This window comes from Telmatherina bonti (assembly GCF_933228915.1).
Source record: "Telmatherina bonti genome assembly, chromosome: 18".
In the NCBI taxonomy this organism is placed as follows: Eukaryota; Metazoa; Chordata; class Actinopteri; order Atheriniformes; family Telmatherinidae; genus Telmatherina; species Telmatherina bonti.
The window spans coordinates 25,273,655-25,296,453 of record NC_136616.1 but is presented as its reverse complement, the minus strand read 5'-3'; the positions used below and the strand labels follow the sequence as shown (position 1 = coordinate 25,296,453).

General features: G+C 39.7%; 1 protein-coding gene across 2 annotated transcripts in view; it reads right to left on the bottom strand.

The window, feature by feature from the left end:
• The window catches only part of LOC306769148 (protein phosphatase 3 catalytic subunit alpha), a 70,524-nt gene extending 50,624 nt beyond the window's left edge, over positions 1-19,900 (bottom strand). For both annotated transcript variants that reach the window (XM_079257705.1, XM_079257706.1), the window contains exon 1: positions 19,656-19,900. In XM_079257705.1, coding sequence (XP_079113831.1) covers positions 19,656-19,716 — 61 coding nt within the window. In that variant the 5' untranslated portion in view covers positions 19,717-19,900. The remainder of the gene's footprint in view (positions 1-19,655) is intronic.
• Positions 19,901-22,799: the final 2,899 nt, after the last annotated feature.

The following is a 22,799-nucleotide window of genomic DNA, read 5'->3' as shown; positions in this document are numbered from 1 at the left end:
CAGATAGCCTACAGCAGCGGTTTAGAGACCTGGAGACAGCTATGTCAGAGTGAGTGACAAGCACATGTTAATCCTGCTTTGCCCCAGCACATTTTATAAGACAAATGTAGAATATGTTTGATGAAGCAGGTGACTGAAAGGCAGTACTGCTCAGAAAGCACTCTAACTACATCTGTGAGTAATTAGTGAGGTTAGGGCTTGAGCGTGGGTGAACCTAGGGATGAATGAATGCATACATGTAAAGACTGATGGAAAGAAGTAGGTGGAGGATGATGAGGAAGGGGCGAGAGAGACATTTTCTGAGATGTCCATCTACTGTATTTCCATTGGGTGCAGGGTGAGCAATCAGTGCAGCGGCAGATCAATGGCACAATGAAAGGCTACCAGGGACCTGGATCACAGCAGGCAAATGACTACAGTTATCTGGAACTGGTCCAGGTGAAGGATAGAAGTCAGGCAGAGAGAGAGATCAATCAGTGGCATAAAAATGCAACAAAATGGATGGAAAAAAAAGCACCTGCCATTCAATCATAACCCTCTATTCTCTGACTTACAGAGATGGGATGACCCTAAAGATTTGTTGTGCTTGCATCAGATATAGTCTGAAGAGAATTGCAAGCTGTGGTCTCATGTCAGTTCACACTGCTATATTACATATTGACATTTTGAGAGAGCTATTACTTTTCTCAGCTCAAGGGGCGTTAATGAAGCTGACCTGTAAAACTCCTTATAGGTTCCGTGGGACCTGCAGTAAAACTGCACAATTCTTGACCCATTACAATTAATGCAACAATAACCAATCAAAAAGGATTAATGGTTCTACATTCAGGGTGTCTCATTTGCCCCTTCATTCAATCGCTATTGCTCTATAGATGCAGGTTTTTTTTTTGTGGTTTTTTTTACATACATACATGGTGATGGACGTAATGAGGAAGAAAGTCTTAATCAGTGTCTTTCCAAAAGGTTCCTTAAACACCCTTCTGGTGGTTGAACAATGACTCAAATGCTAAATGAATGATCACAGCTGATCAATGGTAACTTACTATGTCACTACAAGTGTGACACAAGCTTTCTAGGAGATGCAAGTCTTTCTAAAACCCCAAATATATCAAAATCAGACCAAAATAACTTCTTTTTTTATGCACTGAACCTGATTACCACAGCAGTGCTTGAGTAAAGCTATATTTCTAATGAGAGTGGAACTAGTTATGATCAGGGCACTGGCTGTTCTCCTGCAGGTAACGCTACACGCTGCTTTCACCAACCGAAAGGAAGTGAAGAAAATAACAGAACAATGTCACTGCGAGAAGCCCCACTGTCGTTCCTGCAGCGCCATTTGACCGAAAATGCCTGCGCAGATTCATCAACCGGCGCAGCTCGTCTGCTTAGAGTTTATTCAGGGCATGCAACCAGGCCTGAGAAGAAACTCTGTTTACCAAGATGACTGCGATTTGACCTTGTGGGTGTGCTGTGCCTGCAGCAGATGAGCATGGGCTGAAATTTCTGATGAGATATGAGCTCCTTACAGGAATCTTATTTAAAATAAACACGACTTTCCTTGAATTATCTGGTTCTGCATTTCAACTAAGACACCAAGAATAATGGGTGAAGTCACAGGCGTAATGGTGAATGAAGCCACATGTTACAAAAGGAATATAGATCTACTGCTTCTTTGCAAATAAACACAATCATAAATAAACACACTAATGAAAACTAATAAGACATTGTCCAGGCCAGCGTGATGGCTTGGTTTCTATGCCCACAATGACCTTATTACATTCATCTGGTATCAACCGCAACACAACCAGTCCATATTAAATACCATCTTCGTCAATGCCCTTTAAATATTCAGCATTCTGTTATCACCCAATTTAAGTGACAATTATCTCTGCCTTCAGGTTACCTTCACCTCCACCTCCAAAAAAACAAAACAACAAAACAAAAAACTCCCCAAAAAAACCAAAGAGTCCTGAGAGGTGCATGTATTTAATTTTGAGAAAAGGGAAAGAACTTAGCTTTTAGTCAGCTCGGACTTGGAATTGGTATTGACAGACACTCCAAGGCAGGGGTGTCAAACTCCATTCCTCAAGGGCCGGTATCCGGCTAGTTTTTGTTGTTTCTCTCTGCCAACGCACTTGATTCATATCAAATGGATCCAGCAGCTTCTTGTCAACCTACGTACTAATTTCAGTCAGGTGTGTTGGAGCATGGAGACAACAAAAACCTGCAGGAAACCGTCCCTCGAGGACTGGAGTTTGACATCTGTGCTCTAAAGCATCTTTGAAAGGGCAGATTTTGCAAAGAAAGAATGAAACCATGCAGGAGCATCCCTAATATTTATTTTTATTACATTTAAATGATAAGCTTGTCTTCTTTTGAAATCCCAATTTCCACTCAACCAGCAACAGACTACAACACAAAACCTCACTGACCCACAAGACAGTGTTGGCCTTCACATCCACAACAAAGAACGACTGAGCAGATATGAATGATTACATGGCATAACAAGCTTAAATATAATAAAAATGCGCATAAGATGCTGAGAGCCAACAGACCAGCATGGACATAAAGCTCAATTTAAAGCTCCGTACAGGTTTCCAGGTGTGTGGAGATGTTACAACTCTGACATTTTCTCTGAAAGCCGCTCTGACAAGCCTTGAAGAAGACATTCCCTGGTAGCTTTGCCAAGCTGAAGCCTGCCTCCCCCCCCTCTCCTCCTCCTTCTCCTCCTCCACAGTGCCGTGACACAGGATTAGCTTTCATTAGAGAAGGCGCTGTAATCAGCTTTGGAGCATAGCAGGGACGGAACAATGGAGGAAGCTGAAAGGATCTGGAAGAGAGGGTGCTATGGGTGCAGGCTCAGCTGGATGCTACTCATTCCCTGAAGTAACCTGTGGCACACATCAACCAGACAGAGCCATTCTAAATTATCTACATATAATGCTCCATAATATGAACATTGTGTAATAAATAGCTGTAATCACAAAAAAGCAAATGTAGATAAATGCAATATACTAATAACTATATACAAAGTTCATGGTTCTAATATTCAGTTCATGGATAATATTTGCTCCTAGGCATATTACTGACAGCCAACGGCACCGTTATTGTCACTAAACTTAATATAAAGTTAATCTTCTTGACAGCCATCAAAAAATTATTAACAGATCAATCTTTAAAAAAAAAAAATCAAAATTTAATCTTAGTCGTGTTTTATTTAGCCATTCTCTGATTTTTATTTTCCAAGAAAGAAGGTTTAACACTGATATACAGAAAAGCAAATCCCCCCCCCCCCACACACACACACACATCGGCATGTCACAGTATTTGAGGTAATTAATAGTGATAAGACATGTCAAATTCCCTGACTGTTTTCCACGGTTTTATAGAGCTGACTGATAATGTTTACGCCCTTTAAATAATGCCATGAAGCCGTGCCCTCATCTTCTGCTGTGGACATTATCTGCAACACGCGAGTTTTCTTTACAAGCCTAAAAAACAAACAAACTTTTTTTTTTCACACTGTCAGCTTTATGTGGTTGTCAAATGCAAAGGTTTAAAGGGAATCATATGAGAATAAATATCTATTTGAGCCCTTTCATGCATAGAACATGTCAAATGAATTAATCCGTCAATGTAAATGAAGTGACTGAACACAGACAGGCCTGTGAAATTAACAGAAAGCCACTGTGGGCATATGGTATCTGCTATTAATTAGAGATTGGATAATACATTACCTAAGGCATTATAGTAGTTCTGAGCTTGGTATTCAACATAACTATGTGTCATATCACCATAACAATTCAAATTAGTGTGCCAGGTGCGCAGTGGTTAGGTAAAAACACCACAATGGTGGATGGCAGGAGCTGAAAATATCATTTTTAAGCTTGTTGAGCTTTTTGTCTTACACTTAGGCTCAGACGTACTGCTATAAAAGCATCGCCATCAACTCCAGAAAAGCTTTTTCTTCTCTTTAGGACACATTTTGGCATTAAACATGTTGCAAGCAAGATAAGAAACCGCCACCACATAAAACTCTTTCTAGACATCCATTTTTTTTTCATTTAAAAATGGAGTTGTTTGTGTAAAAATAAGAAACAAGAAAAACTGTGTTAAAATAAAACGGTGGCGAATGAAAGTGGCTGAAAATACTGACTTACAATTAGATAAGACAGCATAACCCGAAGAACGATTTTCTCACATTTATTTGGCCCATACACATTAAAAAAAACAACTCGCTGCTGCAGTTAATAATTGTAGGTAAAACCATGGAGGAGGAACGTTTCATCAGAGCTACCCTTTATTTATTTAATAACATGATCTGCTAGATTCTTCCAAACAAGTGATCATATGTCAAATTAATCCCACACTGCTGCGCTGCCTGTCAGTTATTGTGACCGCAGCAGTTTTGACTTAAGCCGTGTTGAAAGTGATAAGTACACGCTACCAGGTCCGACCTGGTCAGATTGCTGTCACCAAACGTCACAGAAAAGCTCCAGGGTGGTCCTCACATAAGACATTCAGTTGGAAATCGCAGCATGTCTAAAACAATATTCAGCCAGCCCTTGTTAGTGAAACTTCTTGAAGCTATAGAAGGTTTGTCAAGGGGTCCTGCCTTACTGATTCCACAAGATGAATCATCTCACTTACAAATCTGTAATAACTACACAGCTCAAACAAACAGAACAGAAATAGTTTCAGGAGTCATCTGTGGATCAAACTTAATTAAACATGGTTAGCTATAAGGTCTTTGACATACTGTAATCGTGGCAGATTTCCACAGCGTTTCAAGGCTATAATTTCTGTTTTTTTCCTCAGATGGCAAACAGAAAGGTCAGACAGTCGAGGAAGACTTGTGGACATGTTTGGATTGCGTTTTGGAAAAAAATCAAGCCCTACATTTGACAGAACCACTATTGTGTGAGTCTTCCACCTCCCTCCATCATGCTGTCAACTCGTGCTTGTGATGGGAAGGACTGACGACACCAGTCTATGGAGAACATATGTCCCCACTAACCCCACTAACCCTGGACAGCCCTACTAGAGCACCGGCAGGCATTTTACAAAGCGTTCTTGTTGGTGACTTGTTCTATGAGTGTGCTGTGACACGAGGACGGGTGGCTGGACATGACACAGATCAGCAGCGAGCGGTTCAGTTGGGGCTGCAGTTGTCATCACAAAATCATAAATCTGACTTCAAAAGCTTTACTAAGCATGTGAAACTCAATACCATAATGATAACATGCCAGAAAAATAAAATATGCTTCAGTAAGCTGCCAGAATGGCAGAGAACGGCTACACAGAAATGCCTTGAAATGTTGGATGCTTTTTTAAAGTTAGCTTGGTCAGAAAATTTGGAGTATTTTGCATCTGGTTTACTTATTTAATGCTGCCACTGAATGCTTTCATCGGTTTCACTGCTGCCTACGGGAAATTGTCAAGAGTCATACATTTCCAACCCTGTTTAAATATTTCAAACCACATAATTCAGTTTGTAGATAATATTTGCTTTCAGTGTCTAGACATGCTATTTCTTCGTATCAAAACATGATAAAGAATTCATGAAACTAGGATTACACTGAGAGCGTACATTCTTCGACTCCTGAAGGTAAAGCTTTGACAGAAGCCATCCAACAAAGCATTGAAACTCTAATTACTCCCAAATGAACACAATATTATCTAATACGATACAGTATGTGATGTAAATGAATTGAAAAATGCCATTACGTTCCAAAAACTCCAACTGACTTTAGTGTTTTCTGTAGTCATTCACAGCTTGCCTCCGAGATAATATGCCTCAACAGGCGTGATCGCACCTCCCAAGGAGGGCTAGTTGGCAGCCATGATGTTGGCATTTCTAGAATGCAATTACTAGACACATACAGAGGGGCTGAAGCCGGGCTATATTTGCACCAACACTTGGTAAACGAAGCATACCAGACCTGAGGCTGACCCAAATAAAAAACACTCTGAACTGTAGATAAGACCCCTCATTATCAATTAACCCCTACTCCTCTCAGTTGGGAAGCTTACCTGTCGGACTTAAAAATGAATACGGCACTGCCAACTATCACAATGATCTGTGGACTGGGGCAAACCCTTCCAACCGTACAAGAATAGCCACATCGCATATGTGAAATGGCATTCCTGCATGCGGTGACAAAAGAACAAGGTCATACTGGAAGCTGCGAGCAAAATATTCACTTCTAAACGGATTAAAGTAAAAAATAATGCTAAATATTTGAAGCATGGTAAATATCAGGTGTAATATTCCAACAAGGATTCAAGTGTTCCATGATGGGAGGTTTCATATCTGGCAGACTGACCGTAGCTTTTCAGAGGACAGGTGGTGAGGCAATGGGATGGCGCAGCCAGGCACCTCCTCCCACCTCTTGCCAAGACAACAAGGCCCCTACGAGTTCTCCCCCCCCCTCATCCTCCACGCCCACCTCTAAAGCACATCTCCGTTTCTAGGCCATGACTGCGGGGGTGTGGTGGGTTCTCGTGCCAGCAGGGATACCTGATTGCCAAGAAAGAAAAGCAAAAACAGCACAGGGGTGGGACCGGGGAGAGGGTGGGCAGCAAAGGAATTACTGCACTACAGACCAAAGGAATTCTGAGTCAGCAAGGGATATTACTCCACACCAACTACACACACATATCTTGTCTCGCCAACCCCCCAGAGGAGCTCTAACACGAGAAACCGACAGAGCCCCTGAAGTAGCACTTATTATGCAACCTTTCTGGGCTAGAAGTGACTGTTAAGTAAATCATCCATCTCTGCTGCCAGCCTGACCTCCATATTGCAGAGAAAGCACTCTCAAAATTCACTAGTGGAGTATTATGTTGAAGGCACCATCTGTCCAGGCTGTACTAGCAGCCGTGAGATTAAAAGCAGTTAAAGCATCGCATTTGAAAGCTTTCTCTGCAGTCAGCATCCAATCACACAGGAGAACACGAGTAAGGGCCAGGGCCTTTATAAGACTCAAAGTATTGTGGGCCTGTGTGGGTCAAGCAACAGTGAGCTGCAGAGGGCGTGCCCGGATGCCTTCGGGACAAACAGCCCTGCTACAAGGGTCATGTGTTGTTGAGGACAGGTCAGTGAGTAAGTTCAGTTCACTTGACAGCTTGACTGCCTGAGGGGAGGCTTGACTCTCTTTTACTGCACTTCACTAGCTGTGCATGCAAATCTTGCAGATCAGATGCGGAAAGTCAGTTTTTCCAGATTTTTTTAAGTACATTTTTGTTCCAAAGGCATTCCAGCTGGGCTGTGTTGCCAAGAGAAGCTCCCCTGCCAATTATATGTGTCGTATAACTGCAATGCTTACATACAGAAAATGGGAAATCAAGCACTGGAAATTTTCGGAACCATTTCTGTCACGGGCAAAAAGTAAAGACAAAATACACCATGCCATATGCTGGGTCGGGTGTTTAAGCTATCCAGCTCTCACACACACTATATTTACTTTAATCAAAAGTAAACAAGTTTTTTAAAGACATCACATGCAGTGCTACAGCCCAGTACTGTGGAACTGCATAGCTCTGTACTGCATACACCATCTGTTAGGCTGAAAAGACGCCGCTGCCCTTTAACTGCTGGCTACAAAACAGACAGTCCTCAACAAATGTTTAATGCAGCTTACAACCATAGTCCTACGTCACTGCTTTCATGGAGTGTTTTAGATTAAATATAACCATGAATCTGGTCCAGTGGGGGATAAATACTAAACTGATTTTATTCTTCTAATAGCTGCTGAAGTGCTGGCTTAAAATCTCTTGGAGATACGCTATCTGCCAACCAGCTGATTTGTACCTCGATTTGGCCGTCCCCAAGGCTTGCCACATTCCTCCTGGGGGATCGGATTACGTTCTATACAAGGAGAGAGAGGCCTGAAGCATTATGGGTGTTTTTGGTCTTACAACATGGCCTGAGCAGGCAAGTGTGCAAAAGGGAATGAAAAGAAATGTTAAGAGAATACAGCACAGCAACGTAAAGGAAGGAGTACAGTCAAGGTTGAAAGCATGGCAGAGAGGACAGCAACTTCAGCTACAACTGCAGAAAGACAGAAGTATAAAATATGTTATCGGACTGCAGCTGCCGTGCACAATTCCTACAGACAGAAGTATAGCCAGTGGAAAATAAAATAATGGGCTGCGAACAGTATGCCTTACACTCTCACAGGATAAAGAAAAAGGCTGAGTGAAGACGACGTGAAGCCTCAGTAGGAAAGTTGTCAAAGACACTGTGTCCCTTAGTATACTTCAAACTGTGTGACATGGATGTAGACGTATCCAAACTTGTATTCACTGCAGTAACTGTGCACCAGTGAGCTGCTGTGTCACTCTACAACCTTGCCAGTTTGTGTGGGAGCAAGCCACTGTTAAAGGTTTGTATAATTCAGAAAAACCACAAATAAGCTGACAGAACATGACAGCTACATGTGCGTGTAGAATTGGGTTGTGGAAGCGGTATATTATATATTATATATATATATAATTATATATTATATATATATATATATATATATATATATATATATATATATATATATATATATATATATATATATATATATATATATATATATATATTATATATATATACACACATACACACACACACATATACATATATATATATATATATATATATATATATATATATATATATATATATATAGTGTTCTTTCATTTTGGCAAAAATGTAAAGTATAAACTGTAGATATTAACTTCAAAGCAATGGATCAGAATTTAATCAAGTCCTTCTTTGCCAATGCTTTGAAGTTTTATTAAATTCTGCCTTTTGCTATTTTTGCTCCGTCTTGGTGACAAACAAACCTACTATTTGCTTACTTACTAGCCTCCTACTATTTGCTGCTGCCATACAAAATAAAAACAGATGTGTATGGAAATGCATTTAATTTGCAATTGCTCTGAATAAGATCAAAGCATCTTTATTTTTCTCTAACATGCATCAACTACAGTCAGATGAGCACCTCTATGGTTGAAATCGATAAAGCAAAATTGAACTATAAACCTATTTTCTAACAAATAGGAGTCCTTGAGCTGTCACTCTACTGTCAGTGGGCCAACAGGAAGTAGGGCAACATTAAAGCTCCAATGATTGGTCACTGTAACATATGGGTTTCCTGTGATGTTTGCACAAGCACAAAATCAATTAGAGCCATGGGACACACAAACCCCTTTCCAATCTGGCGAACAGAGCCACACTGTAAGCTCAGACCGATGAGATATCAGTTTGCACCATGACTGCACACGACTCAGCATAGCCACTGCAGAGGCCAACGTCCAGAGTTACCTGCAAGCTGCAGTCTTCAGGCTGTAGTGTGAATTAAATTTAGCTTCACTGTTAAATCTTATTGAGTAAGAGCAGTGAGCTTTGCAATTAATACCAGAATATTCCCAAAGGAAACTGACTGATCCTTTCTGGATCGGCTCAGGAGGCCAATTCAATGGACAACACAACAAGACAAGGGGAACAAAAACGTGCCCCTTCTACAGCTGTAACCCCCCCCCCCTATTAAAATAGCCACAAACTGTTAATAATATATACATGGATCAGAAGCATCTTCGCTAACATCAGGAAGTGCTGTCATGTCTCATCACACAAACACCAATCTGACGAGACAACATCCTGTCAGATCAATCATAGAACGTGCTGACATCCAATGAAAGGTTTTTTTCCAACGGTAAACTAAGATAAGCCCACACTAAATTTAACTCCACATGGAATAAGAAGGTTAATTTTCAGCCAGGTGGTCTATAATTAACACATGCGAATGTGTGCAAATAAACCTTGGGGCCTTGACTCACCTCCAGCTGTATTTGTATAGCTGGAGTTCCTGTCTCGTCTACACGCTGGGTATTCTGGCAAGTGAGCTGACGACACCTGAAAGAAAAGGCTCCCAGCACCTAGATTTCACTCACCAGGATCAGCAGTGAATGAACAAAGGAAAACCTCCTGCCCGCCACATAATCTGCTTATTTACCCATCTGTTATTAAGGCTTTCCTCAATTAAGCTTGTTTTTTTTAACGCAATCTGTTTTGTTTTTTTTAACCTTTCTAATAAAAGGTTCCATGCAGAACCTGAGAACAGCCTTGGCTTTTCACAGCAGAGTGAAAATTAATCCATGCATTGTGTGTCCCCTTAAAATCCCCTTAGATCCCGACGCACTACAAGAGGAAAAATGCAAGCCCTGTTGTTTTTGTTTACAGGGTAATATTGGTATTTATCAATAACACTTGGATGATTAAAAAGGTGTTTTGTTTCTTTTCAAATTGCCTACAAAATTAGAAAACTCATTATATCAATAAAAACAGTTTAATGTAACGCTGGATAACCTTTATCTGCTGTATTGCTATGCACTGGTTATATCTCTCCATTCTCTGCACAGCCCAACATCCATTTCTCCCACTCTTACACTCTGTGTCTGTAGGCTGCAGAATCACTCAGAACTTCTACACATTGTTGCCAATTTTTTTTTTTTTTTTCATTTTAAAGAAAAAGCACCTAACATTAAACCTAAAGATACCTCAGTCTACAGTGCTTAGTCAATGGCGGGAGCACATTCTGCTCATTGCTCAGCAGGGAGCTGTGTATGAAGCCCACTGCTAACAAAATCAAAGCACAACCTTTGCCCATGCCATTTTGTTAGATGATGTTTATAGAAATCAGTGAGAATCCACAGTGACATATATGATACACTCAGTTTATGAGACATTTGGCATCACTTTATGGTACAGACTTTGTTTAAAACCCTGTTGAACACAATCTGGTTTTTTCTCTTTTGCCTCTTAATGGACACAAATAAGCACATTTTACTATAAAAATTTTGACATTTCACGTGGTAATAAATGGTAAATATCCCTAAAATAATGTTACTTTATCTTCTAAATTTAGTTAAAAGGATAAATAAAGATCTCAGATAAAAAAAAAAAAAGGCTTATCTTAACATTGGTTCTAATAGGTTGGGTCTTCACACACACAACACACACTGGAGTAAACTTTAGAAAGATTAAAGGAATTTCCCCTGGACAGCAATAAGGCAGATTCTTGCTCTAGATGACCATCCCGCTGCTGTGGTTGAGCATATAGATTCTGAAGCTCTTCAAACTGTGCATGCAAAACAGCATTACTTGATGCTAAAATCACAGGAGAAAACACCACCAACAAGCTTTCCTGATCTGGCATGATAATGGATTAAAAATGATGATTGAGTGGGTACCAAGCGCAGGCTGTACTCTGCAACTAGGTGTGAATCTGCAACTATTCCCCCAGTTGTTTTTACTTTTAACAACTCCAGAGGAAAATCAAAGCTGGACTGAAATTTGGCCAACAATAGATAATGACTGACTCAGAACAGTATTGGAGGACAAGATCTGTCTTGGTACATCTCTACTTCACCCATAAGCGTGGTGTCTGGGCACCTTACGCTTCATGTCCAGGAGGTATCACATAACTTTCAGAATAAGCTGTTTGTTCTGGAAAATTCTGCTGAAGATTAAAAAAAAAAGAAAAAGTGAGACATTTAAGAGAAAGGCAGCTGATTGGACAAAAAGTGGGTGTTTGCAGATCATTGATCATTCGTAGATGGGGCTCCCTTCTTGTCCATTACGATGACTGCTTTTGCGATGAGAATAATCCAATCTTTACAGTTATATCCATATTTTCAATAGACACACCTTTTGACTATAAATATTGCAGATGATTACATAATCTCAGTTTCAAATTCATGGGAGTTACGAATTAGATGCCTGGATATTTTCGGCAGAAAGTTTGGGTTGAATGCTGAAAATGTTTTCCATCTTGCAGACAGCTCTTTGGGGATATTTCTATGAACATAAAAGCTTCAAAGTGTGTATGGAAAACAACTGATTCAAACCACCTGATAATATAAACTGAAAGACATGAATATGTCTATTCTGACAATTTAGATTTATTAAAATACAGAATGTGCAAGCAAACAGATTAGTAGGAAAGAAAAAGCACGATAAAGACTAGCTGACAGTGGGCAGAATACATACTGGATAGTCCTTTTCCATTTGGGATCTTGTAAACCATCTCTATAATTTCTGTTATGTATCAACTAAAGCAAAAGAAAACCAACTTGGTCCATATCACCCAGCCCTCCGACAAAGTGGCATATGAGACATGTCATATTTCTCACTTTACTAATACTGGTTGAAAGTCAAAAGCCGTGAATCCTGCCCTGCATGTCAAGCTGTACTTGAAGGGCTAAAGCTGATCACTGGCCAGAAACCACTTGGGGCATCATGTCTGACTCCATGGTGCTGATGCCATGTTGGCTGAATCTGCTCCTGCTGCTTATGCTTCGGTGATCTGCCAAACCAAACTCGCGCCAAAACAAACCTGCAGTGGAATGCAGAACTGTGCCTGAAGACTACTGCGAATTCTCTATGAAATCTTGTTATGACCACTGATTGGCTTTATTGAACACGCTTAGAAAAAAAAATCTTCAGTAATGACTGGGGTGCTTTGACTGAAATGAGAAAATTAGGTCTCAGAGGCTCTCATGTCCATGATTTGTTCCGCTGTGTGCTGTGATTTAGAAGCAAATTTGCTTTTCAGGAGTTGTTCGGCATGCACGTGACAATCTCTCCTTGGCCAATGCTGATACACAGAAACACTGTTAGCTTATCATAACACGCTTCCTTACAGCCAAGATTTTTTGTGGACCTGGTATGATATAATGTAGAGAAATTGTATATTAACTGCAAGTAATAAAACAGTAAAATAAAACAGAATTGCATCAATTTGTTAAAGGAAAATGTCAAATTTGCATCAACCTCAATGTATGTGTGTAGCAATATGCATGCTGAGAGGCAATCTCAGCTTGACAGTCACCAAGATATAAAGTGCACTTTCAATGTTATTCCTTCTTACAAATGCAGTGAGCTGATGAGCTGACGGAAGAGTTACAGCATCTTTTCCTGTGTGGTGGCTTTTCTCTGCTTACTAATCTACCACTTATAGGCAAGCCGCAAACAGCCTTACTCATTTTGTCCATATTTAAATACAAACAAGCACCCTGCACCACACAGGAGTGTGTCTGTGTTTGCATCTGTCATACAACAGCATGCAGAGGCTTGCCCCAATACAAAGTCTAAGATTAAGAACACAGGGATGTTCTTACCACAAGGGAGCTCCTATTCTGTCTGTGTGGAAGGAAAATCGAGGCCAAGACGTTCTATGTTGTCATTGGGTATCTTTCCAAGAAACAAACGTTTCTGCTGAGATTTCTTCAAAAGCAACATTTATTCATTCTGTTGAGCTAATTATAAACTTAAGGTTTTAAACTTACATTGCCTGTGTTTAATGCATTGATTAACAGCATTAATCTGCTAATAAAAATGGTAATCTTTCTGGAGACATTTACAGGGTATTCCCTGCCTCTCACCTAATGATCGCTGGGATTGGCGCCGGCTTCCCTGCAACCCTTAACTGAACTAAGAAAATGACTGACTGACAATCTTCCTTCCCTCATCTAAGTACACAGTGCGCATAAATAAGACAAGCAAAACACCCTTAACTCGACATTTTAGAAAGATTTCACTGTATAAACTTTGTGAAACGCTTCCAAAAGGTCACAAAGCATTTCCAACTTGTACGTTGCAGAGTCACTCACGTTAAATTTATGCACTGATTTATGACCTGACTGTCTTGTGAAAATGCTCAATTTAATGAAATATTATAACAATCTGCCCAAAACTATGCTTCGTTGTTTGTTACCTCCTCTTAACCCCTTTTATTTACCCACTTCCACACACAACCTGCTTTAACAAATGTTGAATTTTTATATTACTTCTGCTGTTACTTCCACAGTTATTTATACATCATTAACACTGTCAAGACTGTGAGGTGCATTTGAATAACTTCATTAAAAAAAAGTTTACTTTTTTATTCCTTTGGAGAAATCTGACACTCATAAGTGGATCCAATCAACACTGAAAGTAAAAACCATCAATAAGGACTGTAAGGCAGGCAGTACAAAAGAAAAAAGCAAGACGCACTCATGTGAGTCACCCATCATACAATAACTTGACTAAATTGAGTCTATGTTAAGCCAATCGCTGACAAATCATTTGCTCCTAAATTGTGCTGAACAGCACTTAGCTGCAATCCCAGATGACAGATGCTTTCCAAACTCTTCCAAATATGTCCTTTCCTGGTTAACTAAAACAAACCCATGTTGCTGTTTGTGGGTTTGCATCTGCGCATAAGTGTGCAGACATGGCGTCAATCTGAATATGGCCACAAATAAGGTGTCTCTGCTAGTGGCCTATAATTCTAGCAACCCCACTGCTCCCATTTGACTAGGTTATCCTCACCTCCCCCACATTCAGAGCACTGGATGTCCAACATATATGTACATGTGTTGTAGACAGTATATTGATTAATTTGTTACTGTGCTGCAACCAAAACCAGAGAGCTATCTGATGACACACAACTCCAGCCTCTGTTCTAAATGGTTTCTGTTGCCACTGTAGCTCTCTGCAGCATTATGTGTTGGTGTCTGCCAGCCATTACATGAGAAATGTTCCGTTTCTTTACACAAAGGCTGATTTTTACAAAATACAAGAAGACAACATCATATTCTATGGTTGTAGAATGGCTCCTGTGGGTAGACACAATACAGACTGGAATTTTTTTGTTTGATGCTGAGCAAAAATGGAAAATGTGGACTATGTGGAGCTCGTAAGACACCTAATGAATAGCTACAATAGAACAAAGTAAATATAAAACAGCTTCCATCAACATGGAAGCTACAAAAATGATGTTTGCAAATGTGTACTGGTTTGAATGAATCAACATGGCTAAGAAATAATCATTAATGCCAAGGCAGGTAAGCAGTTTTTCTCTGCCTTTTTTCTTGATCAAGACCCGACATCCATTTGTTCACATGAATTAGCAAGAGCAGCAGCTAATGCATGGAGTTAGATTACAACCTCTAAACAGAGCTGCCTTTATCCCCCTATATGGAGCTTAATCTGTTCAAATCCACTGCTTTGCGGTGCCCTAAATCCACAACAGAGCCTAATTCCTCTTTAATCTAATGAGCAGTAAAGGTGCACTTACATGGGCTCAAACCACCGCATACGGCCTATCGGAGGAACACATCATTACAGAGATTGCTCAGGTATTCCCTCCTCTGACATGATGCAATACAGTGTTAGTATAAACCACCAAAAGATTAAGTGACAAGTAGATACATGGCAGGCTTGTTTGCTTGTCCTCTTTTCACTTTTAGCTCCTGCTGTCCAGGTTCAGAGGTGCAAGTGGACAGCTGACAAACAGAAATGCGCTCCCACCAGCAGCCAGGATCCTTCCTCTGATGAGGACATATAGCAGGCATCCTCAATCCTGGTCCTTAATGGTCGGTGTCCTGCAGGCTTTCCAAATGTCCCTGCCGCAATAAACCTGATTCAAATCAGTGTATATTTAGCAGAAATGCGCAGAGCTGCTTGAGTCCGAGTGAGGTGTATTCAAGAAGGGACACTTGAAAAACCTGCAGGACACCGGCCCTTGAGGACCAGGATTGGGGATCCCTAACATACAAGGAGGTTTCATCCCAAATGACTTTCACTAATTCAGATCATTTAAAACTAAACAAAACAACAACAAAAATGTTATTGGCACATGTTGCACAGGTCTGCAAGCGATGAGGAGGGATTTAGATAAAGGAGAATGACAGCACAATTAATATTTGTTATCTTGTGGATTTTTCCTGCAAACAATTAACCTTAAATGGATATGGTATTGACAACCTGTCACTGAAATGTTCACTTTATTGCATCCGATCATTTTTCCGCCCAACCACAGACTCCGACTCTTTTCTTGTATGAAAGAGGTGCAACAAGTTAATTGTCACAAAAGAAAAAAAAATTGAATTAGCCAAAACGAAATCAGTGTCTGATGTTTTAAAGTAAACTAACTATCAAAACTGTTAATTAAATGCTTTTTGTCTCATTGTTTTTACAATTAGGTTTTAAATAACGGTCCGATTAACCAGTAACAATGCGGCTGCACTTCTTTTTCCACTTGTTTCTTTCTCCAATAATATATACAATTTGTCAGGTTATTCTTGAACACATTGATTGTAATCATTAGCAGAAAAACAACAGCATAACGAAGTGAATGCATAAAATGCTGTTTTTGAATATACAATTACCACAAGAATACCGTTCATTTGTGATGCACTTCGGATTTCAAGATCTCAAAATCCTAAACAATCATTAAACAAAAAACATAAAAGCAATCATAAAAAAAAAACAAAAGCAGAAAAAGTGCTAAACAAAAAGGTTGTAAAGTCTTTTTTTAAAAAAAAATGGCATATTAAACGGCAATGTACTGTGCCACTTACTGCTTCTGTCCCACAGAGCAGCAGACATGTGTCATTACTGCTTCCTAATTAAAACTGTATGTTCAGCAAAAGAGGAAATTGGGAGCCAAAAATAAATAAAGGATTCTTAGTTTGATCTGTACAGGTTTAGCAACACAAATTTCACTCAAATTAAGCAGATAATTTCCGCTGAAAATCTGAACTTAAATTACAGAAGGCTGGCACAGGATTGAAATGATAAATATCCTCAGCAGTTATGATGAGTCATCCAACTTTACCACAGCAATAGTATCCCTACACAAACAAACCAAATAACAAGGTTTATGAATGCTAATGAGAAAAGCTTACTCAGAATTAAAACACCTCAAGGAAACTTTCCCATAACCTTTACTTTTGGAGCCCTCCAATGCACCATTTGCAGCTGATGAGAGAAAATGATGGCACACAAGCCTGTAAATGAACAAAGAGCTGATCTGTGTGCAGGTGATCACATGTAAGGAGAGGTTCAAGTATGTGGCATTACTTAATGTCCTGTTCTATAAATGACTCGGCCATCCAGCTGGGATCAGTGGCTGGCATTGCGCTGCTGTCACCACTGCGATCTCTCCAACCCACGCATGTCTGAGCATGGGGGCCTCTTCTCAAAAGTCAAATGTCAGATGTTATCCATCCCCACTCACAGAAAAGGACCCGGTGCACCATCGGGGGCGCGGAGGCCCTGCTTCTCAGTTGGTGACGGAAAAACGCCATTACTGAGCTCTGAGAGCTGCGGCTGTCATGACTTCACCATGACAACCATATTAACAGGTATTTATCCTCTATGGTAGTACATGTACAAACGATGATATAACTACATAATAACATTTTGTTTCCACATTTAATCTTTGCAAAATGTCAGACATCTGCAGTATCTACTGCAAAGTTGCAAAGAATGATGAACAATGAATAGACTGTGCTAATAAAACAAAAAAATATTGCAAGAATTCAACAAGCACCACAATAAAAGACAAATTAATAGTAATTCCAACCTGTCTAATATGACAGATCCTCCGCTATTAATCTAAATATTTCAGAACATTGTTAAGTCAAGTGACATGAATAAAATATGTCACTTGCTGTTTTTTTTCTGTAAAAATAAAAGAAATGAATTGATTGTAGAAATATTAAGTTATCATCATCATTATTATTATTGTCCTCATTATTATTAATATCATTATTGGCCTTATGGCGGATCAGTTCAGAAAAAAACACTACAAAATCAGGGTTATCATGAATTACAAAATGCTTGATCAGATAAGCTTTTAAAAACATCACACAAAGCAGCTGCAACAGTCAACTGGTGAATATTAATTTAATACAATAACATTACCAACTCAGATCAAAGAGGGTTCATTTAACTGAAATGCTACAATTTTTTGCATTCAGATGAGGATACAACCACAAAGGAAATTTTGCAACTTCACTTGCCGCAGCAGATTAAAGTCTTATGAGTAATTGCTATGCAGCAGCGGCTTTCAGGAGCATTATGATAATGCCTTTCGAAAACAGGTGGATGCGAAGCACTTTTCAGAAGTTACGACAGACGCCTTGTAGCATGGCAAAGTAGGCAGCTGAAAACAAATGTCCTCTCACCTATACCCTGCAGATATTTTGGAGATGTGTTTTGTACACAGCCAACGACTGTGTTGTCATAATATTGATGCATTACCAAAACAGTGACTTCTCGAAACTCAGTGAATGAAATATGAGTCAAATTACTTCCACGATTTCAACATGAGGTTTAAAACAAAGTGGGCTCTTATACCGCCTAACAGCCCCTCTAATGTCTAATCAATACATTTCAAAATGATTAGGATATTGCAAACCTGTGTTGGCTTGAGAAGCAAGGTGTTAAAAAAAAGAAAAGCACTATTGAGATGTTGACTCCAGTAGCATCTTATTTGACACGAGAAAAGGGGGCTTGAAATTGGGACCAGCCATGTCAACCTAGTGATATGTTAAAATCTCTTTTGAGCCCAACCCTGTCATATTCATTTTTCATTAGCTTTCAAGTTGGTGGAGACTGTAGGGGTATGATCTCCTGAAATATTCATCACAAAAAGCACCCAAGACATGCTGTGACTCTCTTAACACTCACCCCCATTTTCCAGCTAAGTGTAGCCATAACACAACTGGTTTCCTTTGTAATTCAAGAGAGCAAATAGTTGCAGATGTTGTGTTAAACACTTTACCAAATCCAATGGCACAAGCTAAGACAGCAATATATCTGCGATGGAGCAATGTGAGCAAGAGCTTGGGGTTTGTTGTAAAGAATAAATTACTTCAGTCATGGTCTACTGGAGGACTGGATCACTGCCTTTCGTCATTTCTTTACAAAACCTTTCCTTAAAAGAAATAATCACTTTAATCGACGGCCTTCATAACATCATTCAGTCAATCCCTGAAGCGCTTTTGTGCACTGTGATCCCTGCTAATGCCTCTTGTGATGTACAGTGCTGGATCAAACACAAAAAAGCACGAGTCTCTGCATCTGTCTCCCAGTGACACATTACTTGCTCATATCCTTAAACAGAAATAGGCTTTAACACTGCCTTTTAAGCGGATGTTTGTTAAAATGAAACAGAGCAGGCTACATTGCTCCCATTCTGGGGTAGGTCGACTCGATTATGATCTTTATTGCATTTTTATGGTAGACTGCAAAGGTGGAATGTCAGACCTGTAAACACAGAAGGCAGGAAGAACCACCCCATGTGGCATGTGCACTGAAAGCACACAAAGAACACCCCAGTTGTGAGATTACAAACAATACGACATCGAGTTGTGTTGTGCAATGGTTAAAGGGGAGGGGGGGAAAAGGTAAAAGTATGTTTGGTGGTGCATGCACAATGAGGGAAAATCGCCTTTGCTGTTGCTTGCAAGGATTGTGCAATATCTGCATGCATACTGTAAAGCTGTGCATGCAGATACGTGAATTAAAATGACCATCCACCACACTGCTGGACAAGCTGCTACATCATGCCTCACATGCAGACAGTGAGAGATTTCTTGCTAAATTCTTGCTCTTGGGTCTACAAGCTGGAGTTACCCTCACTTCCTAGTTTACAGCTGCTGTCATAGCTCGGCTAACACCCTTCTTCCTCCATCAGCCACCAAACAATTTTCGACTACATTTGCTGCTGCTGCTGCCGCTGCGGCGACTGTGAATTCTTCAGGTCTGCTCGTGGTGGTCAGACACAAAGCTGTGCTGGCGTTTCATGAAAATTCACACTTACATTTCACCACCCTGTCCGTCGTAGATAACTTCGGCTCATCATTCGGCTTGTTTTCGGACATTTCCAGTGTGATATAAAATTAAGATATAGCAGAAATGTGAGTCAAAACGGTCCCTGCGTTGCTCTTGCTGAACAACTCTTTAAGTCTATCCAAGAAAAGAGACCGCAGTGATCTCACTCGGTCCTATCAGCGGCCAAAAATACTTGCAACAGGGTTACAATTTCACTGCTGGAGCTGGAGGAGCTGCTCTGTCTGATTTACTGTTACTCTGTATCAAGTTGTCTGAACGCAGTCTACATTCAAACCTGCTGGCTCTTAAGACCCGCCCTTAAGTGACACCGGCTTTTCCTATTGGTGGAGAACGTCATTGGCCTTCATGTCTGTACATTCACTTTTCCCAAAGCGCTGCCTTCAATGTCTATCTAGTGTTAATAACCCGTAATAAACTCATAAAAAAATCTGTAGTAACGAGTGCTTTATACAAAACTGTCAAATAAACAAGCCTATATATGTGTTATTGAAGGTTTGCTGGTAAGTGTAGCTGAAAAGTGATCATTGTGTCGCCTGTGAAGTACCAAATAGAAGCAAAGATAAATATTAAAACATGAAGTAGTGCAAAAGCATTGAGGTATATCTTACTAATTTAAGCTTGTGAGCAAAATCCAAAGTAATATGAATTGCCCCGTATTATTTTTCTGCTTTTTTCCTTTTTGTTAAGCCACATATTAAATCATATGTACAATGTTATCTCTAAGTACTTTTAAAGATACATTGATGAGGCTGTTATCACTGACATGAATAATTCAGGCATAAAAATAACTAATTCAAGGGGTTTTACTAGTTTTGTGTGTGCACATAACAAATACGCAAAGTACCAAATAACAAATGGTATCTTTAATCATTTAGCTGCCAAAAATCCACAAACTTACACAGGTTGACAGACATAACAGTCAAGTGGTGAACAAAAGAAAAAGGTGTGAGATCTAAAAACAAACATCCACAGCAGACTATAACTTCTTCAAAAACTGGAAAACAATTTAACAAAGACACATGACCTGAGAGATGCTAAAGGCTCTTCAGTGGAGCCATTTACAGTCCACTGAACCATCGCCTTGAGAAGAGAAACAGTGAGGAAAGCCTGAGGTGTGCCAGCTGAAACAAAGGCTGAGCTGAAAATACATGTCAGCAGGTCTAATGGAGAGATACAACCTCTTCTGAGTTGGACAATAACGTTATTGGAATAGTGTGAGAGCATTTTGATGGAAAACTCCTATATCCAAAGAAAAACTTTGGAAAGAAACCTGGAGAACTTCAAATAAAACTACAAGGGTTCTGAATACATTGAAGAATAAATACACCAAGCTCATTAGAACTACATCAACTATGTTTTTGTTTTGAACAATGTATCTTCATTGATGTTTACATGTCCTCCTGATACCAGTTCATTTTTGTTCACTGTGCAGGACACGAGTCTGACAACTTTAGTCAATTTAGCCAAGCATTGTTTATCAAATGTCTTATCTGAACAAACTTGTTTGCTTTCCTTGTCATCCTCAACTTGCTTTATTATCTTGTTCAAGTTTTCTTTATGAAATCTCCAGTGCAGGGATCACAAACAAGAGACACAGAGGACCAGTCTCCTGCTGGTTCTAGACGTTTCTCTGCTGCAACACACCTGACTCATATTAAATGTTTCCGCATCAGCTTGATGTTAAGTTATGCTAAAACATCTTTACAACTCTTTCATTTGAGTCAAGTGTGTTGCAGCAGGGAAATGTATTAAACATCAGGACACTGGCTCTGATGGTTCGCAGTTTATCCCTGGTCTAATGTTATAACTCCTTTAAAGAGGCACTGCGCTAGTTTTCACTTTTCACTTGCTCAAAGATCATTTTGCGCCCATACTGCAAAGAAACAGTGAGGAACTCCCTCATTCAGTCGTTTCCCTTTAATCAAGCTCACCTGGGAAACCAAATATAAAAATCTTTCAGTGGATTAAACCAACAAGAAGCAACACAAGCTAAATCTTTCACAGGAAAACCTAAACATTTTCTGCAAACAGAATCAGACTCACTTAGAGCAAACAACTTCAAGAAATTGTGACAGTAGTTAAGGTCCGACACAAATGTGCTGATTTCAGACTTCAGACGACTTTATGAACGCCCTTCGGAGGTTCCCCCAGGTAAAAGTTCCATCACACACACTGTTTTACCATCATGAATAGGGAGTGTGGAAAAGAATTACATTATAAATAAATGGTAATAACATAATGATAATGAAATAAAAACGATATATATACAAATAGATGTAAATAGAACCAAAATAAAATGGAGCCACATAAGTAATAAACAAGTGTATGGATACATTGATATATATAAAAACCCATATACCAACATTCCTTCCTCACCTCTGACGAGGAATTAAAGAGTTTGATGGCATATGGGACAAAGACGATCCTCAGTCTGCTGGTCCTGCAGTTTGCAAGAAGTAGCCTGTTGCTGAACAGGCGTCTCTGGCTGCTGCTGACAGCGTCCCAAGGGTGGCTGATATTGTTCATTGTGCCGAGCATTTTACTTAGTTCTCCTTTACGCCACTGGCAGAGGGTCCAACTTCATGCCAACCACCGAGCCGGCCCAACTGATACCCCCTCACCATACAAAATTATTTCAACAGAGATAAGCATTTGGATGTCTTATCTACATGTAAATGTATAAAAACTTTCTTTTAAAAAATCCACATGGAAATGGACTCAGCTGTGTATAATAGCATCACATTAGTGCATTGTGAACCAAGTAAGACTCAATGTCCACTATGGAGGGACAGTTCCTACAATTTTTATCACTTAATGTTTTTAGTTGTTCTATTAACCAGCATTCGGTTAAAAAGACAGTGTTCAGGGAATGATGTTTTTCGGGAATTGTGTGTGTGTTGGTGTGTGTGGGTGGGTGGTTGTTTGCTCTATGTCCTTGTGTGTGTGTGTGAGTGTGTGGAAAGAGCTTGCGTCTATTATTTTTTAAATGCCTTGTCATCCACTGTTTGTTTTAATCCTTATGACTTGATTTTATCCTGTAAAGCACTTTGTGTTGCCCGTGGCATGAAAAGTGCTCAAGAAATAAAGTTTGATTTGATTTGATTTGATTTGA